We start from the raw sequence: 13,854 nt of genomic DNA on the forward strand, positions 1-13,854 counted from the left end.
GGAGTTTGAGCGCGTCCCTGGGCCGCTGAACGACCCCCACCTCCCCAAACAATCCTGAATCTTTTATACACTCAATCCGACACTGGAAAATCCCACACCGCACCGCTTCCTCTCAATTCATAAACACAAGAGATTGTGCACATGCTGGAAATCCCGAGTAACACACAAAAGGCTGGAGGAAAGAACTGCCGATGTTTCCGGCCAACTTGCATTCCTTCCCACACCCCCCTCCCACCCTGTTCTGGGTTCTTCCCCCTTCCCCCTTCCTCTCCAGTCCTGATGAAAGGTCTCGGCCCGAAATGTCGACTGTTTCTCTCCATAGACGCTGCCTGACCTGCTGAGTTCCTCCAGCATTTTGTGTGTGCTTCTCTCAGTGAGTCTGGTTTGCTGGTCTACACCTTGTCATCCTTGCAACCTGCGGGGTAAACACAGCGGAACGAGGGGCACCGCTTGCCCGTCTACAGGCGCCGTCCAAGAGTCAAACTCACAGCGGGTATCGCGCCGGGATCATCCTGTCTGTCAAAAACCTCCCTGCGCTGAACCACAGGTTGGGGGGACGATGTAGACTGCTGCCCTCTCCAGCCGCAGTGGTGCTCCCCACCCCACAGACACGGCAGGCACCAGCTGGGAAGCAATTTCTTTATTGAGAGGCTGCCGTTCCTGGAAATGAACAGCCGGTTACTTACTGCCCTTTGAGATATGTGCATGTACGTACGCACATGTGCTTATGTGTGTGTGTGTGCGAGTGTGAGAGTGTGAGACAGAGCGCGAGAGAGAGTGAGAGTGCATGAGAGAGCGTGCGTGTTTGTGTGAGAGAGTGTATGAGTGTGTGTGAGAGAGTGTATGAGAGTGTGACAGTGCGTGTGAGAGAGCGTGCATGAGAGAGTGTATGTGAGAGTGCGTATGTGTCTGTGCGTGTGTGCGCTGAAGAAGCAGGATCTTCAGTTGAACTGGACCATGCTGACCACAGCATCTGTCTCCTCGTTCAGCCCAACAGCCTTCAGACTCCTTCCCTTGTGTGCAAATGTCTTTTAAATGCTGCAGCTGTACCCCCACGGGCAGCTCGTTCTGAGTGAAACAGTCATCTCTTTTCAGTATCTCGCCTGTCACGTATCTGTGCACTCCACTCTGACCCTGAGGAAAAGCCTGCGACCGTCCATCTCGTGATTTCATAAATGTCCACGAGGTCGTCCCCCCTTGTCCTGCGCTCCAGCGTGGCCGAACTCTGCCTCTGCCCCCGGGGAGAAGGTCTCCCCGCCTTGCTGTTGGAGATCCTGGGACGACGTGGACTGGGATGAGTGGTGGGTCGACCGTCCAGCAACATCCCCACGGCCTCACCTCTTCCTCCGCAGGAGACAGAGACACAGTCGCGGTCCCGGGACAAGGGTCCCAATGCGGAGGAGTCCTGTCCCGGATTGAGGAGAGGGTCCGTCAGCGGCAGGGAGGCAGGCAGTCGGTTAGTTAGAGAGGGAGGGGAATGGGAGGAGGAAGGAGGGAGGGAGGGGAAGCAGTGAGAGATGGGGAGGGGTGGGGGGTGGAGAAGAGGGAACTCATTATTTGGTAAAGGATGGATGTGGGCAGGAGGGAGGTAGGGAAGTGAGACGGGAGGGAGGGAGCCAGGGGTAGAGAGGGAGTGTCGAATAAGTTGCCGGCTTGGATTCCTTGGGGGCAGGAGCCGTGAGCTGACCTCTCCTATATCAGCACAGCACGGGAACCGATCTGTCCTCCGGCGCTCTGAATACCTCAGGCCCGTCTCTCCCACACCAGGGGTTGGTGGGGGAGGAGGGGGATGGAAATCCTCAGTCGAATTCATCGCTCTCCTCTGGGGCCCTGCGGCTGAGTCCGGACCAGCGCTCTGCGAAAGGGGAAAACAGACACAGCTTTAACCGCTGAGGCTGCGAGCTTGCAGCCGCATTTCCCAGACCCACGCCTCCTCGCGGGAAGCACTAAAGCCCGGCCGCACGCAAACGAGGGAAGAGTCACAGTGTCATACAGGTCCAATCCCTCCCTACCAACCAAGAGTCCCATCGAAGCCCATCCCACCTGCCTGCTTTGGCCTGAATCCCACCCCTGACTAAGTCAATATGGTACAGGAGCAGTTTTCGGCCATTCGGCCCATTGAGTGTGTCCTGCCATTCTATCATGGCTGACTTATTTTCCCTCTCAACCCCATTCTCCTGCCTTCTCTTGATAATCTTTGACACCCCGACTAATCAAGAACCTATTAACCTCCATTCTAAATTTACCCAATTACTTGGCCTTCACAGTTGACTGTGGCAATGGATTCCACAGATTCACCACCCTCTGGCTAATGAAATTTCTCATCTTTGTTCTAAAAGGACATCCTTCTATTCTGAGGCTGTGTCCTCTGATCCCAGAGCCCCCCCCCCCCCACATCCACTCTATCTTGGCCTTTCAATATTCAATAAGTTTCAGTGAGATTCTGCCCATCTCCTCCTCCATTCTCGTTAACTCCAGTGAGTACAGGCCCTGAGATGTCAGCCCTATTATTCCTGGGATTGTGTCTGTTTCACTGATCGATCGCTGCCTCTCCTCACCATGAGGCTCCCTCCTTGACCCCCCCTCACACGGCAACACTCTCCCATCTGCCCCCACCCCCCAGCACCACTCTCCCTCCTTGCCACCCCTCCAACAGCGTGGGGCTCCCTCCTCGACCCCCCCTCACACGGCAACACTCTCCCATCTGCCCCCACCCCCCAGCACCGCTCTCCCTCCTTGCCACCCCTCCAACAGCGTGGGGCTCCCTCCTCGACCCCCCCTCATGTGGTAACACTCTCCCATCTGCCCCCACCCCCCCTGCACTGCTCTCCCTCCTCGCCACCCCTCCAACAGCGTGGGGCTCCCTCCTCGACCCCCCCTCACACGGCAACACTCTCCCATCTGCCCCCACCCCCTCGCACTGCTCTCCCTCCTCGCCACCCCTCCAACAGCGTGCGGCTCCCTCCTCGTTGCTCTCGCGGCACGGTGCTCCGTCTCTGCCGCAATGCAGTGGTCCGTCTTCGCTGGCTCTGCCACTAACTCCCCCCCTGCAGCCCCTTCCAGTGCCCTCCCTATTCGCTGCTTCTCCCCTCCAGTCTACAATTGTACTGGGATCGGTAGTCAAGACTGCCCAGCGCACTAGCCTATCCACCATCAACCATGTGTACAGGAAGGTTCCGGAAGAGTCAAGTCGGATTTATTGATACAGCACATTTGAAAACAACTCAGGTTGACTAAAGTGCTGACAGATCAGAGCAGAATAGCTAAAATTACTAATAGGAGAAACACAGACATAACCAACAAGGCAAACAGCTTACAGACACAAAAGAAACAACACAAGGGCCCTGGCACAAGCCAAAAATCAGCCACATCAGGAGGATTCAAACATTATTGAATAAAAGTAAGTTTTGAGCCTGGATTTAAGCGAGTCGATGGAGGGGGCAGATCTGACAGGGAGGGGAATGCTGTTCCACAGTCTAGGGGCTACAACAGCAAAGGCGCGGTCACACCTGAACTTAAATTTAGATCGCGGGACAGCCAGGAGCCCCAGGTCAGCCAACCTGAGGGACCTGGAAGTACAAACTTTTGTAGAGTAAGGGGTTAGGAGGTCTGTGATATAAGTGTTGGGGGGGGGGGGGCAGCCCAGTTAGGGCTTTATAAACAAACAGGAGAAATCTTAAAATCAATTCTGAACTGTACTGGCAGCCAGTGGAGGGAGGCCAGGACAGAAATAATATGGTCCAGTAACATCATGAGGGATCCCACCCACCCTGTTCATGGACTGTTTGTCCCACTCCCATCAGGGAGGAGGCTACGTAGCCGCCACGCCAGGACCACCACACTCAAACATTCTCCCCCAGCAGTAAGGCTGATCAACACCTCCACCCACTAACCCGCCATCACCACTACTTTATCATTTCCTTTCAGTCACGTTACGTACAGAAACTCTTGTGCCTAGTGTAATTTTATGGACGTACAACCAATCGATGCGTACCAGGCTGTGTTATGTGTCGGCCAGTGAGAGGAATCTGTGTGAAGCTTCATGAAGGAGTTCGAGCACGTCCCTGCAGCACTGAACGGTCTCCTGCTTTCACCCTGACCCCCGCCCCTTCCCCCTTACCCTGCCTCGCTGCAGAGGAGAGCAGCTCGCTGCTGTTGATCTGTCCCGCGTTATAAAGTGCAAACTGCTGAAGGATCTTCTGCTTGGCCGGGTTTACCACGATCTGCCGGGACGGCAAGGACGAAACTGTGGCGGAGACAAGAAGAGGTTTCAGTAGTGGATTCCCTGCCTGGGGCGGGGAGATGGGTGTATGGATGAGTGGAGTTAGTTCAAAGTTCACCATATACTGAACTACCCTGTGTCGTGTTCTGTAACTACTGATGAGACCCGAAGCCAGACGATAGAACAAGCGGGAATTCAAGATAACCCTTTATTCAGTGAAACTGCACCAGCCCCTAAACTCTACTCAAACTCACACTCCGCAGCACGACTATTTAAATGGTTCACCCCAGAAAAATTGAATCCTTGATTAGGACAACGACCAATCGGTGAGAGTCAGCCTGGGACTGGTTTCAGCTGACCCACGAGGTGCTGATCATTTTGGCTCACCGTAACACCCCGTGAGATTCAATTTCCTGCGGGCATTCGTAGTAAATAGAACGAAACACAATAGAATCGATGAAAAACCTCACATGACAGAGACAGATAAACAACCAATGTGCAGAAGTCACTAACTGTGCAAAAACAATAATAAATAAGCAATAGATGTGGAGAACAGAAGTGAGTGCATGGGTTGTGGGGTGAGTTCAGGGCAAAACAAGGGGGTACAGTAGCGAGACAGATCAGCTGGTTGAGTGGTGTCACAACAACCTCATGCTCAGCATCAACAAGACCAGGGGATTGGGAAAAATGAGGCTCCCTCCCTCTCCCCCAGCTCCCGGAGTGAAGGGCTGGGGGCGGGGGTCTCGAGCTGCGGCCTGTGTGGACTGCCGCCTGGACGAATGCTGTCTGGTCAGACTGTTACCGCATTGAGTGGACGGGGCCCAGTGAGAGCAGCCCTGCCCAAGAGGGGAGAGTGGGGTCCAGCAAAGACACATGGGAGGGTGGGGCAGAGACATGGCCTTGAGGGGCTGGGGCTGGGATGTGATGGGTGCAGCTCGGGGGTCCCGGGTATGGGGCACGGGGAGCCATGTGTCATTAAAGGGGGCAGAGCTGAAGATGTGAGGGATGAGGCGGAGGAAAGTCACTGGCAGAGTTAAGAAACAGCATGCAGGAAGAGCTACAGGCGAAGACAGAAAACACAATGGGAAACACAGGGGTAGCTACAGCTACAGGCACACAGAAAACACCACGGGGGACACAGAGTGGCTACGGGCAAACACAGAAAATACCACAGGGAACATGGGGACAGCTACAGGCGAAGACAGAAAACACCATGGGAAACACAGGGGTAGCTTCAGGCAAACACAGAAAACACCACGGGGGACAGAGAGCGGCTACAGGCAAACACAGAAAATACCACAGGGAACATGGGGACAGCTACAGGCGAACACAGAAAACACAGGGGTAGCTACAGGCAAACACAGAAAATACCACGGATACACGGGGATGGCTACAGGCGAACACAGAGAACACCATAGGAGACACAGGGATAGCTACAGGCAAACATAGAGAACACCACAGGAGACACAGGGATGACTACAGGTGAACACAGAGACCACAGGAGACACAGGGATAGCTACAGGCAAACACGGAAAATACCATAGGAGACACAGGGATAGCTACAGGCGAACATAGAAAATACCACAGGAGACACTGGGATAGCTACAGGTGAACACAGGAGACACAGGGATAGCTACAGGCAAACACAGAAAACACCACAGGCAGACAGAAAATACCCCAGGCGGACACAGGAAATACTGCAGGTAGGTATGGGAAGAGCCATAGCCGTACACATTTAGAAACATTAGATAAATGCACTCTCACCTCGGGAGTCGGTGGACAGGAAGGATGCATGCGCTCCGTGGGGCTCCCCCAAGACCGGAGGCCGGGATGGGGCGCCGGACATCAGGATGGATGTGTCCGCTGGACGCAGGGAGGGTTGGAGCCAGGCGGAGCTGCTGAGACTCCAGTGCTGGCTGCCGCCGCCGCGGTCAGTTGAACTGTCATCACTCTCCACGGGCTGGCAGAACTTGGCCACGGAGGAGGGGAAACCCGGGGTGCACTCGGGGACAGGGGCTGAGCCGGTTCTGATGCCGGCAGTCCAGTCCCGGGACGGGCACCACAGGGCGGGACTGAGAGAGTCGCCAGCGGCGAAGCGGTAAGTGTTCTGCACGGGGCTCAGCGAAGAGCGCTGCAGTCTCTCGGAGAGCTCCGGCACGGAGATGTTGGAGAGCGAGGCAGCCTCCTGGCAGGGCGGCGAACGCAGACCGTTCCTCAGCTCCTCCAGCCTCTCGTACACCTGCAGCAGGGGTTAGGGAGGGGGAGAGAGAGAGGGGAGTGAAGAGGATAGAGAAGAGGGAGAGAAAGAAAGAAAGCGAGGGAGATGGAGGCAGCAAGGGAGGGAGTGAGCGACACGCAGAGAGAGAGAGAGATGGGGTGGAGGGGAGGGGGTAGAGAGGGGTAGAAGGGGTAGGGGAAGAGGGGAGGGGAGAAAGGGGAGGGGAAGAGGGGGGAGAGGGGAGGGGAGGGGGAGAGGGGAGGAGAGGGGAGGGGAGGGGGAGAGGGGAGGAGGGAGAGGGGAGGAGGGAGAGGGGGAGGGGAGAGAGGGGAGGAGGGAGAGGGGGAGGGAGGAGAGGGGAGGAGGGAGAGGGGGAGGGGGAGAGGGGAGGAGGGAGGGAGAGGGGAGGAGGGAGAGAGAGAAAAGGAACATGAATGATTGCTTTATTAGAACTGATCTTACAGACTGTTCATACAAATAATTGAGGCAGTACAAGGTAGGGAACAGGCTCTATAAGATGGAACAAGCCCACCAGAGTGTATTTATATCATCACTGCCAGGCTGCAATTGAGGGCAACAGATCAAGATAGGTAAATTGACTTATGAATTGACACACATACTGAGTTACAGTGAGAAAAGACTGTGTCTTCATAGACTCTGTTTCATTACATCAGTGCATTGGCATCTAAATGACAAACAAGAGAAAATTTGCAGATGCTGGAAATCCAAGCAACACATACAAAATGCTGGGGGAACTCAGCAGGCCAGGCAGCATCTCTGGAAAATAGTAGTCGGGACTGGAGAAAAAAGCTGAGGAGTTGATTAAAAAGTGGGAGGAGGGAAAGAGAAACACCAAGTGACAGGGGGAGGGATGAAATAAAAAGCTGGGAAGTTGATAGTGAAAGAGACAGAAGGCCATGGAAGAAAGAAAAAGGCAGGGAGGAGCACCAGTGGGAGGTGATGGGCGGGCAAGGAGATAGGGTGAGGAAGGGAAAAGGGGATGGGAAATGGTGAAGGAGGTGGAGGCATTACTGGAAGTTCCAGAAATCGATGCTCATGCCATCAGGTTGGAGGCTACCCAGAGGGAATGTAAGGTGTTGTTTCTCCAACCTAAGTGTGGCCTCATCACGACAGTGGAGGAGACCATGGATAGACATATCAAACGAGAATGGGAAATGGAATTAAAATGGGCAGCCACTGGGAGGTCCTGCTTGTTCTGGTGGACGGAGTGTAGATGCTCGGTGGGGCGGTTTCCCAACCTACATCGGGTACACTGGGAGCACCTGCTATATCAACGACTGCATTGGTGCTGAACTTGTCGACTTCATCCACTACGCCTCCAACTCCCACCCTGGTCCATTTCCAACACCTCCCTTCCCTTCCTCGATCTCACCGTCTCCATCTCTGGAGAAAGCTTATCCACCGATGTCTATTACAAACCCACGGACTCTCACAGCTACCTGGGCTATACCTAGTCCCACCCTACTACTACTAAAAATGCCATCCCTTTTTCTCAATTCCTCCAACTTCACTGCATCTGCTCTCAGGATGAAGGTTTTCATTCTGGAACAAAGGAGCTGTCCTCCTTTTTCAAAGAAAGGGGCTTCACTTCCTCCACCATCAATGCTGCCCTCAACCGCATCTCTGCCATTTCATGCACGTTTGCTTTTACCCCATCCTCCCGCCACCCGACCAGGGATAGGGTTTTCGCCTACCAGCCTTTGTGCCCAGCAAATAATTCTCCGAAACTTCCGTCACCTCCAGCGGTATCTGACCACCAAACACATCTTTCCCTCCTCCCCACTTTCTGCTTTCCGCAGGGATCGCTCCCTATGTGACTCCCTTGTCCATTCGTTCCTCCCCACTAATTTCCTTCCTGGCACTTAGCCTTGCGAGCAGAACAAGTGCTACACCTTCCCCTACACTTCCCCCCTCACTACCATTCACGGCCCTAAACAGTCCTTCCAGGTGAGGCAACACTTGACCTGTGAGTCTTTTGGGGTCATTCATTGTGTCTGGTGCTCCTGGTGTGGCCTCCTGTATGTCGGTGAGACCCAACGTAGATTGGGAGACCGCTTCGTCGAGCATCTACACTCCACCCACCAGAACATGGGATCTCCCAGTGGCCACTGATTTTAATTCCACTTCTCATTTCTATTCCGAATGTCCACCCATGGTCTCCTCTATTGTTGTGGTGAGGCCACACTTAGGTTGGAGAAACAACACCTTATGTTCCGTTTGGGTAGCCTCCAACCTGATGGCAAGAACATCAATTTCTCAAACTTCCAGTGATGTCCCTCGCCCCCTCCTTCACCATTTCCTATCCCCTTTTCCCTTCTTCACCCTATGTCCTCACCCGTCCATCACCTCCCACTGGTGCTCCTCCCCCTTTTTCTTTCTTCCATGGCCTTCTCTCCCTTTTACCAATCAACTTCCCAGCTCTTTACTTCATCCCTCCTCCTTCAGGTTTCACCTATCACCTGGTGTTTCTCTCCCCCCTCTTTAATCAACTCCTTAGCTTTTTTCTCCAGTCCTGCTGAAGAGTTTCGACTGTACTTTTTTCCATAGATGCTGGCTGGCCTGCTGAGTTCCTCCAGCACTTTGTGTGTGTTGCCCTAAGTGCATTAGTATTATTCAGTAAAATATCAGTACTATTTACGTAGAGTGGCTATAAAAAGTATTCACCACCCCCCTCCAGAAGTTTTCATGTTTTATTGTTTGACAACATTGAATCACAGTGGATTTAATTTAGCTTTTTAGACATTGAGCAGCAGAAAATACTCTTTCATGTCAAAGTGAAAACAGATCTCTACAAAGTGATCTAAATTCATTACAAATATAAATAATTGATTTCATAACTACTCACGTCCTTCAAGTCAGTATTTAGTAGATGCACCTTTGACAGCAATTACATCCTGAGTCTGTGTAGACAAGTCTCTATCAGCTTTGCACATCTGGACACGGCAATTTTCTCCCATTCTTCTTCACAAAACTGCTCAAGCTCTGTCAGATTGCATGGGGATCATAAGTGAACAGCCCTTTTCAAGTCCAGCCACAAATTCTCAAGTGGATTAAGGTCTGGACTCTGAATTGGCCATTCCGGGACATTAACTGTTGTTTTTAAGCCATTCCTGTGTCGCTTTGGCTTTATGCTTGTGGTCATTGTCTTGTTGGAAAACAAATCTTCTCCTAAGTCGCAGTTCTCTTGCTGAATGCGTCAGGTTTTCCTCCAGGATTTCCCTGTATTTTGCTGCATTAATTTTACCCTCTACTTTCACAAGCCTTCCAGGACCTGCTGCAGTGAAGCATCCCCACAGCATGATGCAGCCACCACCATGTTTCACTGTAGGGATGGTGTGTTTTTGATCATGTGAGGTGTTTAGTTTACACCAAACATAGCATTTACTTTGATGGCCAAAAAACTTAATTGTAGTTTCATCAGACCACAGAACCTTCTCCAGCTGACTTCAGAGTCTCCCACATGCCTTCTGGCAAATTTTTGCAGAGATTTCATGTGAGTTTTTTTTTCAACAATGGCATCATCTTTGCCATTCATCCATAAAGCTGTGACTGGTGAAGGACCCGGGTAACAGTTACTGTGCGCGCAGTCTCTCCCGTCTCAGCCACCGAAGCTTGTAACCCCTCCAAAGATTGTCATGGGTCTCTTGGTGGCCTCTCTCACTAGTCCCCTTCTTGCACGGTCAGACAGGTTTTGAGGACGGCCTGCTCTGGGCAGATTTACAGCTGTGCCATATTCTCTCCATTTCTTGATGATTGACTTAACTGTACTCCAACTGATATTCAGTGACTTGGAAATTTTCTTGTCTCCATCTCCTGACTTGTGCTTTTCAATAACCTTTTCGTGGAGTTGCTTGGAGTGTTCTTTTGTCTTCATGGTGTAGTTTTTGCCAGGATACTGACTCACCAGCAGTCCGACCTTCCAGATACAGGTGTATTTTTACTATAATCAATTGAAACACCTTGACTGCACAATGATCTCTATTTAACTAACTACGTGACTTCTAAAACCAATTAGCTGCAACAGTGATGATTTGGTGTGTCATATTAAAAGGGGGGAACACAGATGCAATCACTTATTTTGTGTTTTATATTTGTAATTAATTTAGATCACTTTGTAGAGATCTGTTTTCACTTTGACATGAAAGAGTATTTTTCTGTTGATCAGTGCCAAAAAAGCCAGATTAAATCCACTGTGATTCAATGTTGTAAGACAATAAAACACGACAACTTCCAGGGAAGGGGCGGTGAATACTTTTTACAGCCACCGTATTTTTGTATTTGCACAGCTTGTCATCGTTTGCACATCGGTTGTCAGTCTTTGTGTGCAGCTTTTCATTGATTCTATTGTATTTCTGTGTGCTACCATGAATGCCTGTAAGAGAATAAATCACAGGGATGTGTATGGTGACATATGCGTACTTTGATAATCAATTTACTGTGAAATTTGCACTGAGGTAATCCAATCTACCTTGTTACGATCTGGTTCCCTGCAGAGCTGAAGGTGCAGCTCGGCACATCGTGGGAACCAGCGTCCCCTCCCTGGCCTCTGTCTACCTCAGCAAAGCAGCCAGTGTAACCAAAGACCCCACACGCCCCGGGCACTCTGCCATCGGGCAGAAAGTGAAAAACCCCGCAAGCATGTACAAACAGGCTCAAGGACTCCTGACCTCACAAAAATAATGCTGCGGAGAGTCAATCCATCGCGGGCTCCAGCCTCTCCAGCATCCAGTCCACCTTCGAAGGGCAGTGTCCAACATTAAAGACCCCCTTCACCCAGGAGATGCCCTCCTCTCATTGCTACCATGAAGGAAGTGGTACAGAGGGCTGAAGACTACACGCTCAACATTTCAGGAACAGCTTCTTCCCCTCTGCCGTCCGATTCCTGAATGGGCAATGAAAGCATTTCATTTTTCCCCTCTTTTTGCACTTTTGTATTTGTCTGCCATACTCTGCCAGAGCCTCGGCGACCACTTTTTCCAAGTGGTTGTCTCGGAGGAAAGATGCTGTGAGTGGTCCCCCACGTCCTCCTCACAGCGCAGTCTTTTTTCTAACGAGGCCGAGTTACGAGTTCGACACTCAACCTGGCGCGGATGGAAAGCGCGTCTGGGAGCGGCCCGACTGGGTTCGAACCCAGGAACCTTCGCTCCGGAGTCCGGCGCTGATGTCACTGCGTCACCAGCCTTTTTGCACTACTTACTGAATTTTCTTTTTTTTTAAAATATGTACTTATGTAATTTATAAGTGCAAAGTAAATTTATTATGAAAGTACTTATATGTAATCCCTGAGATTCATTTTCTCGCGGGCATATTCAATAAATCCATAATAACCATAACAGAATCAATGAAAGACTGCCCCAGCTTGGGCACTCAACCAGTCTGCAAAAGACAACAAACTGTGGAAATACAGAAAGAAAGAGAGAATAATAAATAAACAAGCAATGAATATCGAGAACATAAGGGGGGAGTGGGGGGGGAGGCTTTGGGGTTCTAACATTTAACTGTCATACATTCTTTAGGCCACTCCTCTGGATGTTTGTGAAGAAAAAGAATTTCAGGATGTACATTGTCTACATTTCTCTGACATTAAATGTACCTATGAAACCTATTGAAGAGTCCTTGAAAGTGAGTCCATAGGTTGTAGGAACATTTCAGTGATGGGGCAAGTGAAGTTATCGCCATTGGCTTAAGAGCTTGTTGATTGAAGGGTAATAACTGTTCCTGAACCTGGTGGTGTGAGTTCTGAGGCTCCTGCACCTCCTTTCTGATGGCAGGAGCAAGAAGAGAGTATGTCCTGGGTGGTGGGGGCCTCTGATGATGGATGCTGCTTTCCTGTGACAATGTTTTGTGTAGATGTGCTCAATGGTGCTGAGGCCTTTACCCATGTGTAGTCTTTATTATTATGTATTGCAATGTTCTGTCACCACAAAACAAGAAACAATGGACCCGGCTCTAATCCCTGCGGTGCACCATTACTACATTCTCACACACCCGCCCCCTCCATCTGCCTCTCTGCTACACTACACAGCCACTATTCTGAGCTTTGAATTTCCCATTCCCGACCACAATCCACATCTTTGCAGTTTCTTGTGGTTGCAGGCAGAGCAGTTTTCCTGCCGTGATGCATCCAGAGAGGTCACTTTCTGTGATTCATCACAGAGATTCCGAGAGGCCCTCGACTGTTGGTATTGGTTTGTTATTGTCACCTGAACCAAGATGCAGTGAAAAGTTGGCGTTACAGTCTGTTCATTACATCATGCATTGGGGTAGAACACGGTAAAACAAGACGGAATGCAGAGTGAAGTGTAACAGAGAAAGCACAGCACAGGTAAACAATAAGGTGCAAGATCATTACGAGGTAGATTGTCAGAATCAGGTTTAATATCACTGACATACAGCACTGAGCAAAAGCCTTACGCACATATATATATATAGCGAGGGTGTCTAAAACTTTTTAACAGTACTGTAATTATTTTATAAATTGCTCTGTACTGCTGCTGCTGCAAAAAAAAAAATCAAGTTTCATGATACGTGGGTGATAAACCTGATTCTGATACGGGTCTCTAATGTGGACTGAGAGTTAGAATGGGGCAGGAAGAGGGGGAATCGTGGCTGGGAGAAGGAGAGGGAGTGGGAAGCACCAGAGAGACATCCTGTAATGATCAATAAACCAATTATTTGGAATCAAATGATCTCGCCTGGTGTCTCAGGGTGGGTGTGTCTGTACCCGCACCGCCCCCTCGCCCTGGCACTCCGTCTCTGCCACCTGTCCCGCAGAGCTCCACCCTCACCGTTCTCAGCATCCTTTGCTCCAGCCAGATTTACAAACTCGCTCTCCACTCCACACTGACAAATGCAGGGCTGTGCAAAAGCATCAGGCACCCTAACTATGTGTACATTTAGTGCAGCACTACCTGTTGTGAAATTTGCTGTTTTGCAGCAACAGAACATTGCAAAACAGAATAATAAAAACTAAACACATGGGTAAAGCCCTCACCACCATTGAGCACATCTACACAAAACATTGTCACAGGAAAGCAGCATCCACCATCATCAGAGATCCCCACCACCCAGGACATGCTCTCTTCTCACTGCTGCCATCAGGAAGAAGGCATGGGAGCTTCAGGACTCACACCACCAGGTTCAGGAACAGTTATTGTCCCTCAACCATCAGGCTCCTGAGCCAATGGGGATAACATCACTCAACTTCACTTGCCCCATCACTGAAATGTTCTCTGACTGGAGGCGTGTGACGAGAGCCACAGGGATCCGTGCTTGGTCCGTTGTTGTTTGTCATCTAAATCAACGATCTGGGTGATAATGTGGTTAACTGGATCAGCAAATTTGCAGGTGACACCAAGATTGGGGGTGCAGTGGACAGCGAGGAAGGATATCA

The 13,854-nt window shown here is 50.8% G+C and overlaps 1 protein-coding gene across 1 annotated transcript in view; it reads right to left on the reverse strand.

The window, feature by feature from the left end:
- Positions 1 to 288: 288 nt before the first annotated feature.
- irak1 (interleukin-1 receptor-associated kinase 1) overlaps positions 289 to 13,854 on the reverse strand; it is a 106,282-nt gene continuing 92,716 nt past the window's right edge. Inside the window, exons 12-14 of the mRNA XM_063035077.1 lie at positions 5,987 to 6,461; positions 4,121 to 4,246; positions 289 to 1,855 (exon numbers count right to left, since the gene is read on the reverse strand). Coding sequence (XP_062891147.1) covers positions 1,800 to 1,855; positions 4,121 to 4,246; positions 5,987 to 6,461 — 657 coding nt within the window. The 3' untranslated portion in view covers positions 289 to 1,799. The remainder of the gene's footprint in view (positions 1,856 to 4,120; positions 4,247 to 5,986; positions 6,462 to 13,854) is intronic.

The sequence above is a fragment of the Mobula hypostoma genome, chromosome 28 (assembly GCF_963921235.1).
Source record: "Mobula hypostoma chromosome 28, sMobHyp1.1, whole genome shotgun sequence".
NCBI classification, from domain to species: Eukaryota; Metazoa; Chordata; class Chondrichthyes; order Myliobatiformes; family Myliobatidae; genus Mobula; species Mobula hypostoma.